The sequence below is a fragment of the Triturus cristatus genome, chromosome 12 (assembly GCF_964204655.1).
Source record: "Triturus cristatus chromosome 12, aTriCri1.1, whole genome shotgun sequence".
Classification (NCBI taxonomy): Eukaryota; Metazoa; Chordata; class Amphibia; order Caudata; family Salamandridae; genus Triturus; species Triturus cristatus.
The window spans coordinates 682,418,160-682,441,854 of NC_140595.1; the positions used below are offsets into that span (position 1 = coordinate 682,418,160).

General features: G+C 43.4%; 1 protein-coding gene across 5 annotated transcripts in view; it reads right to left on the reverse strand.

Annotated features, from left to right (window-relative positions):
- The window catches only part of CMIP (c-Maf inducing protein), a 453,793-nt gene that overhangs the window by 19,968 nt on the left and 410,130 nt on the right, over positions 1-23,695 (reverse strand). For all 5 annotated transcript variants that reach the window (XM_085638216.1, XM_085638214.1, XM_085638213.1 and 2 more), the window contains 4 exons: positions 17,824-17,964; positions 14,540-14,587; positions 12,587-12,733; positions 2,207-2,312 (listed from right to left, as the gene is read on the reverse strand). In XM_085638216.1, coding sequence (XP_085494342.1) covers positions 2,207-2,312; positions 12,587-12,733; positions 14,540-14,587; positions 17,824-17,964 — 442 coding nt within the window. The remainder of the gene's footprint in view (positions 1-2,206; positions 2,313-12,586; positions 12,734-14,539; positions 14,588-17,823; positions 17,965-23,695) is intronic.

Genomic DNA, 23,695 nt, shown 5'->3' on the forward strand with positions numbered 1-23,695 from the left:
ATTAACACATTGGACATGACTATTGGGGCCTGGCAGGCGATTGGACGTAGAACGCAGAGACTACCGTTATATGCGCCGGCGTTGCCATTGGTGCACCACGCGGCCTTATCAGTTGCGCAGGAGGCTGGCCCTCTCACATCACTTAAAGAAGCGGGTATAACACATATGCAGGACCTTTACACACAGGGCCGTTATCTAGAGCAGAGGGACTTGGCATACATACAGAACCCCACACCCCTGTTTGTGTACACTTGCCACCGTCTCAGGCGGGCCATGAGAGATCACTACCCCTGTTTCCCCGCTGAACCCCCCACACTCAAAGCCCTGCAGCTGCTGCTGGTGACCCCGTCCAGGAAGAAACTAATCACAAAATTATACAGAGCAGTACAGGAGGAGACGGTTCATGGCCCCGATGGTAGTTTAGCAAAATGGAATGCTGTGCTGGTCCCCCAGATATCAACTGAGGACTGGGGGCGAATTTGTCAGCTAACGGGCCGCCTCACCCCTAATGGTAACTTGCGTATAATCCACTTCAAGTACTTACATCAAATATACCATACCCCGTCCAGACTGCACAGAATGGGGTTGAGGGAGTCGGATCGTTGCAGACGGTGCAGGCAGGGGGCTGCGGACTTTCTGCATCTTGCGTGGGGCTGTGGGCCAGTGTCTGAGTACTGGAGAGAGGTGCTACATCACATTCACAAAATGACTGGCGCTGAGCTTCCGTGCGAACCCGCGGTGTGTCTGCTGACCTCCGTGCCTCAGTTAAGGGGTTTGGTGGGCAGGTTTGTGAGGGTTGCCCTTCTGTTGGCCAAGCGGCGCACCCTGTTTACATGGGACAGTGCAGCTAAACCAAAGGTGTGTGGATGGTTGTCGGACATGGTATACTGTCGGGAAAACTTAGAACTGTATGCAGAGGAGCTGCCCGCCACCTCCAGACCCAAGGATATCCGGGAGCCGCTCAGACGCTTTCTTGCTGAGGCGGCACTGAATGAGGCTGATTGAATTTTGTTTGATCTCCTTCTGTGCCCAGGTAAATTAACAAGGTGGTGGCCGCAGGACGTTTGCTGTATTTTAGCAGTGCACTTTGGGTTCTGTGATTAGCCCGGAACTGTAATGTTGTTACAATGTTTTATGTTTGTCTGTACGCCGCTCACAGACGACGGCGAGATGTACCTTGCTTTAAAATAATAAACAGATTTAAAAAAAAAAAAAAAATTAAAAAAAAAGTTGTCTCAGGAAAGACCTTGAAGCCTGCTTCATATTTGAATAAGAGTTTGAGGGCCTAGAGGGCCCAGACTGACCCTTAAGAGAGGCAAGATCTTCTTTAGAAGATGAAGGCCGATCTTCATGTTTTGAGGTGTGGTGATGATTTTTCAACACCTTAACACCTTCGGAGATACAAGCTCTGCCTCACTAACCCTTTTCTTAGATGCTATAGGTTTTAAAGAGGAATCACTCTCCTCATCAGATAGAGGATTGTACTTCTATTTAAGCTGTTGTAGCCACAAAAGTCGATGCCCTTCTCTATCGCTCAGGGTTTTTTGAGAGAAAGTCCTGCAGATTTTACAGTCTCTCATCTGGTGTTCAGGGTGAAGGCAGTAGATGCACTTCTTGTGGGGATCATCAGAATGAGGTATTGGTTTCCAACAAGAATCACAATGCCTGAAGAGAGATCTTCTAGAAGAAGACATGTTGAATTGAAGTTCTGAGGAAATCCAGAAGGCCAAGAGAACGTACCGAGCAGAGCTCAGGGAAACTCCCTTCACACAACGTGCGGTAGAAAATCTAAGAGCCTGGAGCCTCCTTGGAGAGGGTTCTAGAGGGTGCTGTCGCCTGATTGGCTGAAGTTTGGACCATACCTGATGACTAGGACAAGATTTTAAAGTGAATGGCTTTTCTCCATTAACTTTAATGTTAGAGTAATTACTCACTGCTTTTTATGTACCGTGGAACTCCCACTTCGACAACGGGGAATGATTCAAGCATGTGAATATTTGAAAGATACCCCAATACTGGAGAATTATCACTTATTGGGCTGTCAAAAAAGCAACAAAATCAGAAGGATATATCATGACAGTGAACACAAAGATATTTCTCTTCAGTTAGACTGTAAGAGAGAGGCGCAGATGACAGGGCCTTGACGAAAAAATGACCCACAGTGCTACGCATTTCAAAGTAAGACATATAAAAAGGATCTACTCACAGCTCAGGGCCACCAGCCCCACGTCAGTGACCGGTGTCTCGCACAGATTGAGGACCTGGAGTGCCGTGAGGTGTTCGGACAAAACCCGCAAGCCGGCATCTCCAAACTAAAGTCAAGAAATAGAGAAACACAGGTTAATAAGTGGATATTTAGTACATACAAGGTCAGTGCTGTAGGGTGAGCTGTTAGGAGTTGGAAAAGGATACAACACTCTGTCCTTCCAATCAGAAATAGGATAATAACAGACACCTGGGGTGTTGGGCGGTGCTCAATGTGTATAAAGAATCTGAGACCCTGGGGGGCGAGGGCGCGGAGAAAGTAAAAACCTTGGAATTGTCACTATTAATAGTAACCTTACGGCAATTCCCTTGTTTCACTTCATCCTAAATTTATTCTAACATCAACTAGCTAATCGAGGTGTTTTAGGGATTTTGGCCTGGACTTTGGTATTTTTTTTATATTTACCAAGTTCTCTGTTACTTAACACATTTTACAATGCTCTGAAGCACTGGTAGAGATGCAGGTTTAAAAGCAGACAACCGGCCCCGGTGCCAAAGTGTTATATATTTTATGGACTTGAGGCCTGGGGAGGGCTTGTATTTGTTCACAGGGTGTAAGTATCGGTCTGTTTAATCATTAACACCACAGAGTGTTCAGAAAAACATCTTTCACATCTGGTCAAGAAACACTAAGGGTAATGAGGCACAAAGTAGCGCTTTCATGCAGTCATGTGCCTCTTGCACTAAAGCCGGGCCCCTGCGTGTACCTGTGCTTGTGTGCTGAGCAAGAACAGGTACAGCAATGCACGAGCTGACCATGGGTTGGTAAAGGCTACATGTCCCAGAACACAATGTGTACGTTCTGAGGATTGTCGGGTGCAGGTTTCAGGTACTGGAACACAACATGAAGGTTCTGAGGATGGGTGGGTGCAGGATCTAGGTACAGGGGCAAGATGTGCAGGTTTTAAGGATGTTTGGGCACAGGTTCTTGAGACAAGAACACTATATGAATGTTCTGGAGATGGGCGAGTGCAGGTTCTTGAAACAAGAATACAATATGAAGATTCTGAGGATTGGTGGGTACAGGTTCCATGTACAGGAACACAATATGAAGGTTATGGGAATGGGTGGGTGCAGGTTTTAGGTACAGTAACGGAACACAATATGAAGGGTCTGAGGATGTGTAGGTGCAGGTTCCAGGTACAGGAACGAAAGGATAAGTTACTTACCTGTAATCCTAGTTCTCTTCTAGGGGTATCCTCATCAAAGTCATAAGCACTGAATATTCCCGCCCACGTGCGGGGACCCCGGAAATAATATAAAATTATATATGGAAATCATATATATACAGCTCTACATATATATTTACATATATCATTTTTCTCATACCAATGCAGCCCCCAATAGGAGGCTAAATAATGTAATTACACACATAAAGACTGTATTTGCCAATATATATATATATATAAATACACAAGAGGGCAAGTAGCACTTGAACTCTGTTTTTTAATGAGCAAAGTACTCATAAATAGCAAACTGCAAATAAAGTAGACATTGTTAGCCTACAGGCTGCATTGTAAACAAATAGCATAGAAAATGAAAGCATTTTCAACAAAAACTGGCACCGTGCCTTTAAGGCAGCCATGACCCCTAGCTTCCCATCATGCCTCAGGGGTGAGTTAGGTCAGTTCTTTGCATAACCCTGAAGGTCAGGTCCTTTAACACTCCAGAAAAGAATCTCATTTGCCTGGGGAGGCGGGTGGGTTGCTTATGACTTTGATGAGGATACCCCTGGAAGAAAACTAGGATTACAGGTAAGTAACTTATCCTTCTCTTCCAGGGGATCCTCTTCAATAGTAATAAGCACTGAATGGAATAGCAAGCCCATCAACCACCTGCAGGCAAATGAGAGTAAAAATGACCCAACATATAATAACAGCCGAAATCAGCTGTTGAACAGATTCCTCAAGGAGGCCTGGCCTACTTGGGTGTCTGAATCCAAACAGTAGTGCCTTGTAAGTGTATGGACGGACCTCCAAGTTGCCGCCTTACAAATTTCAGACTTGGGCAGGTTATGAAGAAAGGCAGTAGTAGCCGCTTTTCCTCTGGTAAAGTGCGCTTTGGGCGTAAACCCAAGGGGCTTTAGCGCTAATTGATAACCAAGTTTGATACATGAATATATCCATCTGGAGATGGACCGCTTTGAAGCTGCAAAACCAGTTCTGATCGACCCATAGTTAACAAATAGTTGATCAGATTTTCTCATAGATCTGGACCTATCCACATAGAATTTTAAAACCCTTTTTCGGGTCTAGAGAGTGTAAGGCACTGTAAGCTGGAGTGGAGGGATTGGGAAAAAAGGTGGGGAGAGAGATGATCTGATTTACATGAAAATCTGACACCACCTTAGGAAGAAAAGAGGGGTGCGTTCTCAACACGACTCTATTAAGATGGAAAACTGTATAAGGTTCTTTAGAGCAGAGAGCCTGTATTTCGCTCACTCTGCGAGCTGACGTGATCGCTACCAAAAAAGCCGCCTTCCAAGAAAGATGTTGTAAGGTTGCTTTGTTTATGGGTTCGAAAGGCGGACCCATCAATTTTGATAGCACCATGTTTAACTCCCAGGGTGGTGAATGAGGGTAGACCTTCTTTAAACCCTGTAAGAAATCCTTAACAGCCTGTAACTGAAATAAAGAAGGTTGAGAAGGTGAGCGTCTATATACAGTTATCGCTGGTAAGAGCACCTTAATGGAAGAAAACTTCAACCCTGCTTTCGCCAGATAAAGTAGGTAAGGAAGGATGACCTCTTCCTGACCCTTGGTTGGATTATAATTGTTCTGAATACACCACATATAAAACCTCTTCCACTTGCATGCATATGAATGCCTTGCGGACGGTCTTCTTGCTTCCTTCAAAATGGACATGCAGTCCTGCGGTAGTCCTAGGTGGCCATACTGGAGGACCTCAGGAGCCATGCTGCCAAGTTCAGTGAGGGAAGGTTGGGTTGATGAATCCTCCCGTTCATCTTGGACAGCAGGTCCGGTCTGCACAGCAGCTTCCTGTGAGGGCATTCTGAAAGGTGCAGAAGGTCTGGGTACCACCCTGTCTCGGCCAGTCCGAGGCAATTAGTATCATCCTTGTGCACGAATGAGACAGCTTGGTCACCACCTTCGGGATTAGCGGAAGAGGTGGAAAGGCGTACACAAATGCCCCTGACCAGTCTATCAAAAGGGCATTCCCTTTTGATCCTGGGCAGTAGAACCTTGAGGCGAAGTCTCGGCATTTCGTATTTTCGTCGTCCGCAGAGAGGTCGATGGTGGGACGACCCCATGACTGGAAGATGTCTTGGAAGACCTCGTCGTTGAGAACCCAGTCTTCTCCGACTTTGAAATGATGACTCAGAGCATCCGCTCTCACGTTCTGTTCTCCCTGCAGGTGGACTGCTGTGACTGACAGATTCCGCGCCAGGAGCCAATGCCAGAGTGTTTGAGCCTCCAGTGAAAGTATGCGTGAGCGAGTTCTCCCCTGTTTGTTCAGGTAGTACATTTTGGTTGCATTTTCCGTCTGTACTAATACTGAGCTTGTCTGAATCGAGGGAAGGAAAGCTTTGAGGGCTAGGTGAACTGCTCTCAGCTCTAGCATGTTGATGTGGTAGGATCACTCTTTTGGAGACCATAGTGCTCGAGCCTGGAGAGGACCAATGTGGGCCCCCTAACCCTGCAGTGAAGCGTCCGTGATCAGCGTCTGAGCAGGTGGAGATTGATGAAAAGGAATTCCAACTTGCATATTTCCTTTTCTCATCCACCAAGGTATGGACGTTCGTGCCGTGTTCGATAGACTTATCTTTTCATCCCAGCGAGCTGTCTGTTGGTCCCACTTATCCTCCAGATCCTGCTGAAGAGGATGCATTCATAATCTGGCATTGGGAACCAGGAATATGCAGGATGCCATCGACCCTAGCAGGGAGGAAATCCGACATACAGGAAGTTTTCTGTTGTGTAGAACCAGCTTGCATTTCTGTATCAGGTAACACTGTCTCTCCTCCGAAGGAAACACTTTTCCTACCTTTGAGTCTAGCAGAAGAAATGTATTTTCTGCATTGGCTGTGAAGTTGACTTGTCTAAATTCACATGCAGGCCCAGCCAGTGACAGCTGGAGACAGTCCTAGAAATGACTTCTCATGCTGTCTGGAGAAGGACCTTTGAACAGCCAGTCATCCAAGTACGGGTACACGAAGATGCCCCTGCGACGCAGTGCAGCTACCACAACTGCCATGCACTTCGTGAAGACTCTGGGGGCTGACTTCAACCCGAAGGGCAGAACTTTGAACTGGTAATGGGAGGATCCCACCAGGAATTGTAGGTATTGTCTGTGATGCGGATTGATCGGGACGTGAAATTATGCATCTTGCATATCCAGCGAACACATCCAACCCCCCTGCCTAAGATGTGGATATATTTGATGGAGAGCCAACATGCGAAACTTCTCCTTTTTGATTGATTGGTTGAGTGTCCGCAAGTCCAGAATGGGTCTGTATTTTGCCTTTTGGCCCTTTTTCTTTACCAGGAAGTATCTTAAGTAAACCCCTTTCCCTCTTTGAGATACTGGCACCCTCTCGATGGCTGACTTTCTGAGAAGAGTAGCAACTTCTCTCTGCAAGAGCTTTAACTGGTGACGCGATGATAGAACTGGAGGGATTGAGGGGGGGCGGTGTCGAAAACGTAGAGTACCCATTCTGCAGCGTAGCTAACAACCACTGATCCTTTGTGATAGCTCACCACTCTTCAAGATGATTTGCGATACTTCCCCCCCCAATGGAGTGGTGAACAGCGATGGGGGAAGGGAGTACTCATTGCTTTGTCTGCGTATTGGCATAGTTGTTGCCTTGACGCTGATTTACTCCTCCTCTGGAGGAACGTCTGCCCCGATACTGCGATCTTTGCTGGTCTTGCTGATCCTGATTTTTCTGCCAATGAGGGGCTTGAACCCTCTGTTGGGATGATCGCCGATTGAAAGATCGGAATCTCTTGCGGAATTCCTTCTTCTTTTCAAGGCCCACTGCCTTCAACGTGTCCAGCTCTGTTTTCACCCGGGCCATCTCTTCATCCGTGTGAGTCCCGAACAGAGAGGAACCGGAGAAAAGAAGATTGAGGATGCGTGACTGCGCTTCTGGCTTGACCACTGTAAGTCGGAGCCAAAACTTTCTCCTTGCGCATACCCCATGAGCATAAGCATGAGCCGAAAGGGTAGCTCCATCCGCCGCAGCACTGATGACCTGGTTAGACACCAGACTGCCTTCCGTTAAGATTTCCTCAACATCTTTGCGATCTTCCTGTGGCAACTTTTCAGTGAATCTCTGTAGTGAGTCCCACAGAGATCGGTGGTAGCGACCCAGGAGCGCCGATGCGTTGGAGACCTTCAACATGGTGGCCGAAGTGCCACAAACCTTCCTTCCCCAGGATTCTTGCTTTTTACTCTCTTTATATGGTGGTACAGTTGAGGAGGATGCTACCGCATTGGTCTTCTTTGCCGCAGCAATTATGACTGAATCCGGGGGAGGATCAGCTCTAAGGCAGAGCGGGTCGTCCTCTGGTGAACGGTACTTTTTTAAGATTCTCTCTGGAGCGGTCTTAACACTCACCGGTGTGAGAAAGATGTCCATCACTGGCTCTATGAGGCCTGGTACCAAGGGAAGCAGAGGCTCAGATGCTGCTCTTTAGTGTAGAATCTCAAAAATCACAGAGGACTTACTTTGACGAGTAGGCATAGGGAAACCCAGCTTTACCGCCCCTCTGCCAAGAATGTCCTGAAAAGTGTAGCTGTCATCCACCGGAGAGACCCTTGACGGCGGACTGTCAAAGAAGGCGAGCAGTCTCTGTGGGACGTACGAGTGGAAGAAGAGGACAGAGTCTGGGATCTGTGCGCTCTCCTCCTGCTTCTTGATCTAGACCTCCTTCTGTGCGAGTGCACAGGGGTGCGGCTGCGAGCTCTAGCTCTTGAAGGAGATCGTTCTTTATCCACTGCTTGTATTAGACGAGCCAATGGAGATCTGTGCAGAGGGCTCGAGTAATGTTGCTCCGCCGTGACCTTGTCAGTGGCCCAGTGATGCAACGGCCTGTGCCATCGCGGTGACAAATGGATGGAAGGCGATCTGTGCCTCTCTCCCCCCTCAGGGGAATGCGCAGGAGGGGGGAGAGCTCACCTCTTCATGTGCAGACCTGTTTGGGGAATCTTGGTGTCCCCCTGACACTGGGCTGCTGGAAGTCGAAATCACCACCTCTGGGGATCTTGACGTTGACCCTCGTTGAGAACTGCGGGAGCCTGAAGGTGACGATGATAGGCTCACTGGAGGTGAGGCGTCTCTGGAGGGGCGCCTTGACGTTGATCTGGAGCGTCTGTGCGCCAACTGTCATCTCAAAGGAGATTTATGACTTCTCTTAGAGGTGGACTTGTTCTTGCAGTAGAACGTCCTCTCGACATCGAATGTCTCCCTGACGCCGATGGAGTGCCACGTTTCAACGTTCTCTGCCCCCTCTCAGAAGACTGCTGCCTCGATGTCGACCGGCGTTGGGCTACCGGTGGGCCTCAATGCCATAGATCCTTGTACCGATCTCAGCGGCGTTTTCTGTTTCGACGTCGATGATGGAGCAGGGCGGACCGACGTCGAAGTGCTTTGACCCGACTTCGGCGGAGACTTCTGCTTCGACGCCGAAGGAGATGTCCTGTGTCTCGACGCCGAAGATCGTTGGACTGATCTCGACGGAGACCTGTGCCTCGAGGTGACGACGGAGCGATGTACCTCGACGTCGATCACCGAGGATTAGGTGACGACGGAGCGATGTGCCTCATTGTCGATTGATGATGCGCCGGCATCATCAAAGTCTTCGACGCCCATTTCTGCGCCGTCTGCAGCTTCGACGTCGATCCAGACGCCGACGCCTTTACAGTCTTTATGTGTGTAATTACATTGTTTGGCCTCCTATTGGGGGCTGCATTGGTATGAGAAAAATTATATATATATATATATATATATATATATATATATATATATATATATATATATATATATATATATATATATATATATATATATATATATATATATATATATATATATATATATATATATATATATATATATATATATATATATATATATATATATATATATATATATATATATATATATATATATATATATATATATATAATTTCCATATATAAATTTGATATCATTTACGGGGTCCCCGCACGCGGGCGGGAATATTCAGTGCTCATGACTATTGATGAGGAGCCCCTGGAAGAATTGAATGAAAATTTATAAAGCGCAGCATATACTCGAAGGCGTCTTGGCGCTATGCATGATCTGAGAACATTGAGAACACACGTAAAAGGCCGTAATCATGTTGAGCGATTTAGGCGGTTTGTTTAAACAGCCAGGTTTTCAGGCCTTTCCTAAAATGGATCAAGGAGGGAGCTGATTTTAAGGTGATGGGTAGTGTATTCCACATCATAGCTGCTGATCTAAAAATGCTCCTGCCTCCCCAAGTAGCCTTTTTAGAGGGGATAATTATCATGTTCCTAGCTGTTTCGGACCGCAAGGTTCTATTGGGAACATACCATTTAAATTTATTCCTAAACTGTGTTGGTCCCAGATTGTGCAATGATTTAAAAGCCAGGCATGGGACTTTAAACTTACATCTCTGCCTGACTGGGAGCCAATGTAGTTTTTTTATGGCTTCTTTGACGGAGACATTTTTAGGAATATTCAAAATAAGGCGCGCCGCCGCATTTTGTACAATCTGGAGCCTGTTGATCAGGCCTGAATTGATGGTAAGGTAAAGGCTATTGCAATAATCTAGACGGGAGAGGACCAGAGCCAGGGTCACTGTTTTTGAAAGATCCTCTGGTATAAATTGCTTTCTTTTGTTAATTAGTCTAATGGCACAAAAAGAGATGGCTGTGATTTTGTTAACTTGGGCCTTAAATTTAAGTTCTTTATCGATAATAATACCCAAGTCCTTGGTTTTAGCCGCGGGTGCTTGTAGCACACCAAGTGCAGGTGGCCACCAGTCAGGTGTCCAGAGAGAGGGTTTATTACCGAAGATAATCACCTCTGTCTTAGTTGCATTCAACTTTAAACAGTTGACATCCATCCAATCACTCGCATTCTTCATACAGATCTTAAAGGCCTCACCCGGGTGTTTTTCTTCAATTGTTAAAGACACCACAATCTGTGTGTCATCAGCATAGGAAGCCAAGATGAATCCTGCTTTTTTTTTTATTATCGAGGCAAGTGGTGCAACATATAGATTAAAAAGTGTGGGACTCAGGGCAGAGCCCTGTGGAACTCCACATGGTAAAAACAATTCTTTAGAGCTTGCTGATCCCATTGCTACATTAAGTTGCCGATTGCTTAGAAAGGATTTTAAAAGTTCGAGTGCCGTGCCTTTTATTCCTGCTACTTGCATACGGACAGCCAAGATCTCATGGCTGAACGTATCGAAGGCTGCCGAGAGATCAAGCAGCACCAGAGAGGCCATACCTCCTTCGTCTAAAATTGACCGAATGTCTTCAGTGGCAGTAATTAAGGCCGATTCAGTGCTGTGAAGCTTCCTGAATCCGTGTTTTGTTTCATCTAGTATGAAATTAGATTCAATGTGTTGAGTAATTTGTTTATTCATTAAATTCTCAATACATTTGGCGGCGAAGGGTAATCTTGCGATAGGGCGATAGTTACCGGCTTCTGAACTATCAACATTGTCTTTCTTTAAAAGAGGGAGAATTCAGTTTCCATTCAGTGGGGAAAATTCCGCTGGCGAATACTATGTTAGTGATAGAGCCCAGATACACTGCCAATTGTGTAGGGATCAAATGCATTATACTGGGCGGGCAGGGATCATATGGAGAGCCTGACTTAATTGGATAGAATAAGGTCTGATAATTGTTCATCTGAGGGCTTTTTAAATTCAAATAAGCTAGTTAGATCTTTCTTGGGATTGGTTTTAAAGTTACTCTGACAGTCAATGCTTGTGTACTTATCATATATGTGAGACACCTTTTTTAAAAAAAAGTTTGCCAGCACATTACAAAAGTCCTGACTGGATTCCTTATGGCAGGCCTTATTGGGTTTAGCCAATATGTTGACCACCGAAAAAAAGAGTTTTATTGGTGCCACAGGCATTTCTTATTTTTTCCGTAAAATAGTCTGTTTTAGCTTTTATCATGTCTTCTTTATGTTATGCAAGTTTCACTTTGTATGCTATTTTCTCCTCTGCCTCATAGTTTCTTCTCCATTTTTATTCCTGTCTACGACATTCCTGTCTAGATAGTCTTAAATTCTCATTATATCAAGGTTGGGACAGCTTCCTTTCTTTTTTTGATGTTCAAGAAATGGGAGTTATATTGTTCAACACAGTATGTAGCCAGCAGGAAAGGATTTCAATATTGCGGTCTGCGGCTGCATCCAGCTCGAGTTGGCAGGGGGTAGTGGCAATTGCCTCTGCCAGAGCATCTGGCTTAATTTTGTGCCAGGCTCTACTAGTAGTATATCGTGTCATTGGTCTATGTTGTCCTAATTTTGTAGCCATCATGGACCAAGTAACCACCCAATGATCTGACCAAGTTAATGGGAGGGATGGAGATAACATAAGATTTTCCCAGTTGGAAAATATACCATCACACAAGGTTCTGAGGATGGGTGGGTGCAGGTGTCAGGTACAGAAACTGAAAACAATATGAAGTTTCCAAGGATTGGTGAGTGCCGGTTCCATGTACAGGAACACAATATGAAGGTTCCAAGGACGAGTGGGTGCAGGTTCCAGGTACAGGAACACAATATGAAGGTTCGGTGGTATGCAGGTTCCAGGTACAGAAACTAAACACAATATGAAGGTTCTGGAAATGGGTGGGTGCAGGTTCTTGAAACAAGAACACAATATGCAACTTCTGAGGATGGGTGGGTGCAGGGTCCAGGTACAGGAACGCAATGTGACGGATCTGAAGAAGAGTAGTTGCAGGCTTCAGGTACAGGGGGACGATGTGATGGTTGTAAGGATCCTTGGGAACAGGTTATTGAGACAAGATCTCAATATGAAGTTTCTTCGGATGGGTGGGTGAAAGTTCACTGGACAAGACCACCCTGTGCAAGCTATGGTATGGATCTGAAGACCAGTGAGTACAGAATCCATGAGCAGCAGCTTCTTGCCAGTGCTGTGGACATGGATAGCTCCACAGCCCACACATCTTCTGGCACAGGCCCACTGTGCTGGTGGAACATGTGTGGGCTCACTTCTCTTTGGAAGGCTGTATACGTGTTTACTGTTTAGCTGTATCTTGTTGTTCAACATCTGGGACACAGAGTGCCTGTGCACGTTATTACCTGTGTAGACCAGAGGTTGAGCTGCTTCAGAGAGGGCAGTTTGATGAGATGCTCAGCACAGGCACTGGTTACATTGGTGAAGGCTAGGCTCAGGTTCTCCAGATTTCCAAACGACCCCGAGCTAAGCAACCGGGCAAGGTCTGAGTCCTGCAAAGAAAAATAACACATGATGAGAACAAGAGGAGTGGTTGGCAACACCTTACCTTGGCACAATCAATGAACGTTTAGCAAATGCTACCGTGGACTAAATGACAACCTTTGTACAAGTACAATTACACCAAACGACAACAGTGACCCTGAGGTGAGCAACACTGGTGTGTACTCATTCCCAGCCAAGGAGCACTCACACGTTAAAGGTCCTCTTCCAGGCGAGCCACCATATTGAGGACTGTTCTTATAAACACAAGTGGACAGTGGGGTTTCAGAAATAAAAACTATGTTTCCACTTCAGTTAAAGTATGGATATATAACATGTAAACCACCAAACACAGATGTATTACAGCTCTGCAAGTGAATCTGAGCCTGCCAAGAGTGACATTATTCAAATCCTAAGCAAATCTGTCTGAATATGCGAATAATCAAAGTCCTCATAATTCTAAAGCGGGGAGCCTGGAGCCATTAATTGTAGACATGCATGTGAGGTAATCTACACCAGCATGATGGTGGTATGGTAGTCGGATGACTGTGCCCTGTTGAGACCCTCTAACTATTTTGAGGTAGAAATGTCTATAAACCCCCCCCCCCCAACCCCTCCAAATTCGTTGACTTTGTGAATTGATTTATGCTTCCCTTTATGTATGGTTTGTAATATAGGAATACAACCATTGGGGATTGTACAGTGTCATTTGTATCATATGTTGTAAATGTAATCACCAATTGAGCACTGCGTCGTCCGCACTACATCCACCTTGATCATGTAACACTGTATAGGTATGGATTCAATACATATATGTTAAAAAAGAAATTCTGTGTCCTGCGCTGTAGCTTTACAATTGTTTTGTACAAATTTATTTGCATCTAAATTATGTTCTTAAACTGATGAGTCCTCTAACAGACGGGGTGTCTCTATTTGAATGAGTCCCGAGTGACGCTTGTTTCAGATAGTTAAATTTCGACCCCTGTCCAGTGGGCATAGTGGGTTGTCCCTGTCATATGTGTACGGGGTCTAGGTAAAGCAACACAAAGATGATGGATGGAATGCTGAACATTGTCAAACATTCACCCACAGTACAGAGATCTGGGTCTAAATCCATTATTTCTTTGCTCCCCAGTTTGGACTTGGATAGATGGAGTTAACCCAGATCTGTGATGGGGGTGAATGTTTGACAATATTCAGCATTCCGTCCATCATCTTTTTGTGTTGCTGGAGTCAAGGTAAAGCCACTAAGAACAGCGCAACACTTAGCTATAAGGCAGCTTTTAGCAGGGTTAAGTCAAGTTGACATTAGAAGACCTGACATTTATTAAGTCACATAGGTAAGAGAATAAACCTACAATTGCAAAAAAGGAAGAGTTACACATTCTCTTATCCAAGCAACCTTGTTCTAGGAAGGGTGTCTGAAATGAAGTGTGGAGATTACATCAGTGTTTAACAATAAAACCTCCCATGACCTACCAAGATCTGCTGTAACTAAGAACTGGCTATGCCATTCTAGAACCCATGAGAAACTCTTAGAACTCACCGTGACTTTCTAAAACCCGCAATGTCCTGCTAGAACCTGTACTGACCTACTAGAATCCACCATGGTCAGCAACACAGCCATATGCCAATCTTAAATCTTAAATGTAAAAATAGAAATGAACAATCCCATATAATTTTAATGGAATAGTATGGGTGCTTCCTAGCTGGTGGGTGAATTACTGTAACCTAAAGATATACTTTAAACACACAATGATGACTGAATAAGAGATAAAGAATAGAACAAAACTGTGCCATATTCAGGATCAACTTACTGTGGACTTGGAGGGCAGTGTGAGCCGCGTGGGGCCGCCTTTCCTTTGCTGTAGGAGAGAACACGTGTCAATAAAACAAGAACATGGTGTCATATTCGAAACAACTATTTATCAGAGGGACTCAAAGAGAGGAGAACATTGGGCTGGGACAAACGACATGAGGCATTCTACTGCAAGGGGAGTTCACCCATTGAAAATATCCTACTCACATTTTAAAATCATACATCAAGAGCTATGCCCCTATGTCATACACTAAGGATATAATAGTGTAAAGTCCAGACCTGGGGCCTAACAATCTAAAATTTCTAAGATAATGCCCTTGGGGTCTATTACTCCAATGTCACACAGCAGCAGTGCTAAAATACTAAATAATTGCCCTGGAGTTTAACAAGCTAAAAGCAAAACCCAAAGGGAATAAAACTACTAACTGATAATCCAAAGTATAACTATCCCTAGTCATATCCTTGGAATTTAAAGTCATACTGTAAGCATGTAGCCATCAAAAATTATATCACGCAGATTTAACAAACCAAAATCATACTCAGAGCATGAATCTATAATCGTATATCAAGAGTAACAATCCGAAAATCATATTCCAGGGGAGAAACAGGTTATGTTATGTGTATTTGTATAGGGCACAACTCACCCAGGAGGGGATCCTCACATCAAAAATCATACTACGATTCTTCTTGACATTACGCACTCTCCTCATTAGGCTTACCTGGGGTAGCAAGAAACCTAGGGCCCATTGGGAGGTTATGACACTTCCTTATGGTAGAGGCGGATTTGGGGCACCCAACCTTCAGTTATATTATTTAGTAGCGCAGTGCAGCTACGCACACTCTTGGTTCCATCCGGATGCCAGAATCCCGTACTTGTGTCCGGAGGCCGACTTAGTCCTCCCTGACTCTCTAAACACGGTGCTGCCTCAGGGTCTCCCTCAAGACCCTAATGACATACAAACTGATTCAACCACCAGCTGGGCCTGGAAAAAACTGATTAGAATCATGAATCATACTGTACTCTCCTGGACTCCTGATAATTCATACAAATTGGATCCCAATCACCGACGAAAATCTGGTGCAAAAAACGCTCTCTAAATACGACATAGGTAAAGTCGGGGACTTGTTTACTGGTGGGCAGGTTTTCTCTATAGCTGAGGAAGAAAAATTCAATGAGGCAACGTTCATGGATCAGTTCATTCTTAATCGGGTACGTTCAGCAATGAGGCCACTGCTTCCGAGATTCACACTTGAGCCGGAACCATTCACTCCACTCTCTATAGTTCTTGAGTGCAAAGGGGGGAGAACATCTCACTTCCAAACTATACTGGGCATGCGCAGACAACATCCCAACTGCCAATTCCAAAATTCGGGAAAAATGGGAGGTTGATCTGGGGCACCCGATCCTAGATGACCAATGGACTGCGTGCTGTATGCAGACAGAGTAAATCTCCTTAAACAGCCGGCACAAACTGATAAGATTTAAAAATTTTACGTAGACTTTATGTAACTCCAGAGAAAATTCACAAGATTGACCTGAACAGACCCCACTTTTGTTTGAAATGCGGGGCCCCACACGCGGACTTTGCGCACCTCACATGGTCTTGCGGTTAAGTCAAAACATACTGGGTAGAAATATTTCGAACATTGAGAAACATGGTGGAGATGGACATTATACCCGCTCCGGAGGGCGCATGGATTGGTTATGTGGTTAATTTTCCGTAGGGGATCCGCAAATTTATTGCTTTGGGGTTACTGTTGGCGAAGAGGGAGATTGCCCTAAAGTGGGGGGAAAAGTCTGCCCCAACTTTACAGAGCTGGTTAAATAGCCTTACATAGTGTAATACTAATAGAGAACTGTACTGCAGCACCTTACCTAGGTCATCCCGACCAAAGGACATCTGGGGTCCTCTTAAAAACTATGTAGCTGCATCACGGTCCTTAAGTGGGCTGAACATGATGTGGGTACTAAATTCGATTGATCCGGCAATCAGTGCAATGTCTGTATCTAGAAGCTACTTTGCGGGTCCTGGTGTAGCCTGAAAGATACATTCAGTTGGACGGGTTGGTGGATTGGAGGAGTGATGCTGTCATTTATCATAATTTGCAGTGGTTGTCAAACGTGTCGGATAGTGGGGATGTACTTTATTGATGTCTATTTTTCAAACAATGTTATGTAATTAGTAATGTGTATTAACATACTCTATGTTTTACTTGAGAAACGGTACATAAAGTTATTTATTTTTTTAAATCATCCTACGATGGTATATTAAACACAAATGCATTCTTAGGTGTTGCCCATCATAGCAAGGCTTTAATTATTTTAATTTATACACTGGAATGAAAGGATCTACAATCATTCTATTAAGGTCTAACAATCTACAATCACACAGTAAAGATCTAAATTAAAAATTATGGCCACAGATTGGTACAATCTAAAGTCATATTCTGGGTTTAGAACAATGTAAAAATGCACTTGAGAAGTCAGTTATATAATATCAGACCCCAGGGGTTTAATAATCTAATGTCATACTCTGAGGATGTAACAATTGAATAACATGCTCTCAAGGATGCCACAGTCATAACGAGATTCTTTTATAATAATCAGGGTGCAAAAATCTAAAATCAGACTGTTGAGGTGTCACAGTCTAAAACTATATCATAAGTGTAGAACTATTTAAATATATACCACATAGGAATAAAACACCTAAATTCTACTAATGGAGAAGGGTTTGGGTTTAATAATGATCAGCAAACCGACTATGATATCTGGTATATTTAATGCCAAAAAAAACACAAAACAGAGCACTGCGCTGTATTGAAAGAGCAATCGAAAATAAGGACAGAAAAATAATAGCTTTACCTAAGAGTGTACCAACAAAGATATCTTTGGAATTGTAAGTTCACTATTAAGATATAATGAATTGAACATTCAGAAGCGCCAGAAAATACAGAGAGGAGTAAAGCATCAACCATTGGCAGAGTTAACGTGTGAATAGAATGGTTGAAGAAAGTAATAGGCTTGATTTTTAAAACTTGAGCAAGGAAGTGGAGTGATGGCGTGATCATGCGTGGCTCCCAGGGCATTAGCTCTCATTGAATGTACCTAGGTGTCTAAAGTCCCTGTAAGACATAGGGTTTCAAACGTAAGGTAGGCTCTCTTTTGTAGACTGGTTTTGGGGTTGGCCACTGCACTCAATGTGCAGAACGGTTAATGGTATATACAACAGGCATGACCATATATTCTTTTCAGTAGTTCTAAACTTTGACTAGGGTACTCACCAGTTCCTTCAGCTCACGCTGCCGGTCACACAGCTGCTCATACATGCGCTTCCCAACCTCTGTGCTCTCGAGCGTTGAGATGATCTGCAGCTGTGTGTCATTGTTTTCTGTTATGTTGTATTCAAGCATCAAACAGAGAATCTTGGGATAGAAGGCAGGGACATGTCAGATGGAAACATCAATGATCAACCATTTATTCCTAATTCAAGCAGTGACACAGTCGAGAGAGTGAGACTGAAACCGGGGTGTCAATTCTATGCTTCCAACCCTCATGTTTACAAAGGCCTGTTTTCTTCAGCTTGCTTTTTAAATTTGCCTATCAAACAAGTATTGACAAAGCCAATTGGTCTGTTCTTAGCAAGCCTATGATACAATGCTTATTTGTCTTTATTTCAAGCATATACCACAAAACGTAAAGTAAATAAAACATGCCACCACCAAACATGGCCATATGCTAATACAAATTTTAAATATAAAACTAAAATTAACAATCACATATAATTTTGAAGGAATAGTATGGATCCTTCCTAGGTGGTGATTGTAAATAGACCAGGTATCAAAAACTCTTAATTTGTAAGAACATCACAGGAAAATTTGATTCTTATTCCTGTAAAAGGTACCACTATTGACGTTTGATTTACTGTAACCTAAAGACATACTTTAAACACACAATGATGACTGAATAAGATTAAAAAAAAAAAAGGAATGGAATGAATAAAAAAAACATTGCCAAAGTAAAGGACTGGCCCTCCAGCCCTGGTACTGAAGAAGACTTCTTTTTATGTGGGTGTGCACATGCAGGGCCGGCTTTAGTGCAGTGAGACTGGGGCGGCTGCACTGGACGCTGACCTGTGGAGGGGGCGCTGATCTCAGAGGGGAGCACTGTGTTTAGCAATAACGTACAATGGGGAAATGAGGGGAACTTTTGGCCAGTGATAGTGAAAGAATTCTAGGAGGCGGTCATGGAGTGTGTGGGCGTCAAAAATTACTGTCGCACCGGGGGCCACCAGCGCTAAAGCCGGCCATGTGATCTGGCAAAGCAGTCACTCACAGTGCAAATAGCAGAAGTGGCAGTCTAATTTTTCCATGTAGCGGTAGGCAGAAGCAAAATGTGATTGACAGCTGAACAGACCCAGACCAATGGATTTTAGAGCCTGACCCACAGTGTGTGTGTATGTATATATATATATATATATATATATATATATATATATATATATATATATATATATATTCACTGAAAAAACCATAGGTTTCACACATGTTATAGTTAGCTGGACATTTTACTGATAAAAAACCAATGAAATTCCCCCGTTATAGTTACTGTAGGCAACTATAACTCACGCGACCGTAATCCTCTGCTGATGCTAATACTGTATTTAGACACTTATTTGCCCAAGTCTTCTTCCATTAAATTTTAGCTATACATATATTACAAATATTATTTTTTCATAAAGACACATATGTCATCAGCAGAGGATTACGGTCGCGTGAGTTATAGTTGCCTACAGTAACTATAACGGGGGAATTTCATTGGTTTTTTATCAGTAAAATGTCCAGCTAACTATAACATGTGTGAAACCTATGGTTTTTTCAGTGAATTTGCAAGGTTTTTTAAATGCTAATTCCTAACTATAACGTGTGTGAAACCTATGGTTTTTTCAGTGAATTTGTACGGTTTTTTAAATGCTAAGTTACTTTACGCCATTTGTGGCGTGCGCGCCCACTTAACGCAGTTCGTTCCGTGCGCGCACGGTGCGCTTCGCGCACCGTGCGCGCACAGTGAGCACGCGGTGCGCAAAGCGCACCGCGTGCCCACGTTACGCTAGATGGGCCATGAACGCACAATGCGCTTCGCGCACCGTGCGCACATGGAGGACATATGATGAGCATCGTTGTGACAGGTAAAATATATGTTTTGTTTGGCGGGTTTTTTTTATATTTATTACCGTACGCGTACGGTAAGCGTAATCGGCGAAATTTTCGAAAAAATTAAAATTGCCTTTTTTCACTTGGGGGATCGTTGGGGACTCCCTCGACATGGCTAGGTGCTTGGGAGCTGTCTAAACAGCCCCTTTACATGTTTTTGCACTTTGTTTTTCAACCCCCTGTCAGAGTGCGAGAGAGAAAATGGCGGCCGCCGCTTCCTGGTTTCGACCGATTCGAATGTTTACTAAGATCTAACGGCCAATCAGAATCGCGCTCGCGCACGTCACCGTACGCGTACGGTAAGCGCACCGTAAGCTGGCTCAGATATATATATTGATTTAAAGTCTATTTTCTCAGAATCTACTGAACAGATTTACACCAAACCTACAAAAGGCACTTCCTTGACCTGAGGACTACCTCTCTGCCAAATTTCATTAAATTCTGTTCAGCCGTTCGGGCTGTAGCTCTGTCTAAAGGTCCTATGGAAAAATGCATGGGAAAAACGCGTTTTGGGACCCCCCTTTTATCTCAGCCCCCGCTTGACGAATCCCCCCGAGACTTTCAGGGTAGGAGCGGAGCTCAACGCCCCACCTATTTTGAAAATTTCGCGAGGATTCGTCGACCGGCGCCAAAGTTATTCAAAATAGAATGTTGCGGATTTCCTATGGAAACAGGGTCCTAACTATAACTACCTACTGGCGACCGCCAGTAGGTAATTAATATATATATATATATATATATATATATATATATATATATATATATATATATATATATATATATATATCCAACTCTCTCAGAAGGGAGAAAATAGGGTCGCACTACGCAAAAATTGAATAATGTCCTTTTATTTCAATTTAGCCCATTGGTAATTGCAACAAATCCAATGAAAATCAACGCGTTTCGGTCTTGCCTCACTAACTATAACGGGGAAATTTCATTGGTGTTTTACGAGTGAAATATCCACCCAACTATAACATGTGAAGTGAATATATATATATATATATATATATATATATATATATATATATATATATATATATATACATATATACACACACACATTATCCAACGACCCTTCTGCCTCACACCTGTGATAAAGGCATCTGGCACGCCGAAAGGTGCAGGGTGTTTTTCCTTTCCTCATGCTGTCAATGGTGACTGGAATAGGTGAATAAACTCTTATTTGAATCACAATACCGGAGTGCAGGTTTCTCTCTTGAACCTGGGAGAAGAGGGCTTGACACACATACTTTTATACATACATACATATACACACACACATATACATATATATATATATATATATATATATATATATATATATATATATATATTCACTTAAAAAACCATAGGTTTCACACATGTTATAGTTAGCTGGAAATTTCACTCGTGAAAAACCATTGATGTTCCCCCGTTATAGTTAGTGCAGGCAACTATAACTCACGCGACCGCAATCCTCTGCTGATGACGTCAGATATTACATCACTGTATTTAGACACTTATTTACCCATCTCTTCTTCCATAAATTTTTAGCTATACATATATTACAAATATTTTTTTTTCAGAAAGACACATATGTCATCAGTGATGTAATATCTGACGTCATCAGCAGAGGATTGCGGTCGCGTGAGTTATAGTTGCCTGCACTAACTATAATGGGGGAATTTCAATGGTTTTTCACGAGTGAAATGTCCAGCTAACTATAACATGTGTGAAACCTATGGTTTTTTAAGTGAATTTGCAAGGTTTTTTAAATGCTAATTCCTAACTATAACGTGTGTGAAACCTATGGTTTTTTCAGTGAATTTGTACGGTTTTTTAAATGCTAAGTTATGTATTTATTTATTTATTTTTTTAAGGTTTTTCACTGTGCGCATAACGTACGCGCACGGTGCGCCCACGTTACGCAGTTAACGGAATTTTTCCGTTTCCACCGTACGCGCACGCTACGCGTACTCCGCGATTTTTCGCAAAAAAATTTAAGGAAATTTTGGCCCTTGGGGGTCCTTCTGGGACCCCCTGACTAAGACTAGGGGGGCAGGAACTGTCCACCCTGCCCCCTTTTCACGTTCTTCACCTTTGTTTTTCACCCCCTCAGACTGCGAGAGACAAAATGGCGGCCGACACTTCCTGGTTTCGACCGATTCGAATGTTTACTAAGATCTAACAATCAATCAGAATCGCGCTCGCGCACGGCAGCGTGCGCGTACGGTAAGTTTTACCGTACGCGCACGGTCCGCGCTTATAGATATATATATGCTTTTAAATGCTATTTTCTCAGGAAATACTGAACAGATTTACACCAGACCTGCAAAAGGCACATCCTTGACCTGAGGACTACCTCTCTGCCAAATTTCAAGTAATTCTGTTCAGCCGTTCGGGCTGTAGATTGGACTAAAGGTCCTATGGAAAAATGCATGGGGAAAACGCGTTTCGGGACCCCCCCTTTTCTCAGCCCCCGCTTGACGAATCCCCTCGAGACTTTCAGGGAAGGAGCGGAGCGCCCCACCTATTTTGAAAATTTCGCGAGGATTCGTCAATCGGCGACAAAGTTATTCCAAATAGAATGTTGCGGATTTCCTATGGAAACACGATCCTAACTATAACTATCTACTGGCGACCGCCAGTAGATATATATATATATATTCACTTAAAAAACCATAGGTTTCACACATGTTATAGTTAGGTGGATATTTCACTCGTAAAAAAACCAATGAAATTCCCCCGTTATAGTTAGTTGAGATAACTATAACTCGCGCGCCCGCAATCCTCTGCTCATGACGTCACATATTACATCACTCATGACATGGTCAGTGGCATCACTGATGACATCATCCTTGTGATAGAGTGGCGGTCACGCGAGTTATAGTTATCTCAACTAACTATAACGGGGGAATTTCATTGGTTTTTTACGAGTGAAATATCCACCTAACTATAACATGTGTGAAACCTATGGTTTTTTCAGTGAATTTGTACGGTTTTTTAAATGCTAAGTTATGTATGTATTATAATTTTTTTTATATATTTATTTTTCAATAAACTACGTATTAAATTTTAATTTTTATTTTTTTATGGTTTTTCACAGTGTGCGCACGGTGCGCGCACCCTCGAGATTTAAAAAAAAAATGTAAATGTCTTTTTCTGCCTTCGGGGTCCTTCAGGGACCCCCTGACCAAGGCTAGGGGGTCAGGAACTCTCTACCCTGCCCCCTTTTCACGTTCGCCACCTTCCTTTTCCACTCACGCACTGAAAACAAACAAAATGGCGGCCGACACTTCCTGATTTCTACCGATTCGAACGTTGACTGACATGTAACAACCAATCAGAATTACGCTTGCGCACGTTAGGGTTACGGTGCGCGGCTATAGATATATATGTGCTTTTAACTGCAATTTTCTCAGGAACTACTGAGCAGATTGACTCCATATATGCAAAAGGCACATCCCTGACCTGAGGACTACCTCTCTGCCAAATTTCAAGTAATTCTGTTCAGCCGTTCGGGCTGTACCTTCGACTAAAGGTCCTATGGGAAAATGCATGGGGAAAACGCGTTTTGGGACCCCCCTTTTTTCTCGGCCCCGCTTGACGAATCCCCCCCGAGACTTTCAGGGTAGGAGCTGAGCGGAGTGCCCCATTAGTTTTGAAAATTTCGCAAAGATTCGTCAACCGGCGCCAAAGTTATTCAAAATAGAATTTTTAGATTTCCTATGGAAACACGGTCCTAACTATAACTATCTACTGGCAACCGCCAGTAGATTATTTATATATATATATATATATATATATATATATATATATATATATATATATGCTTTTTTTTAATACAAGGTATGTCTAAAGTAAAACTTTCTTTATTAAAGCACTAAAAATAAAAGTCAACGCGTTTCATCATAAATGCAAATCTGAAACCCAAAATGTGTAATTCTTTGCAAAACATTAC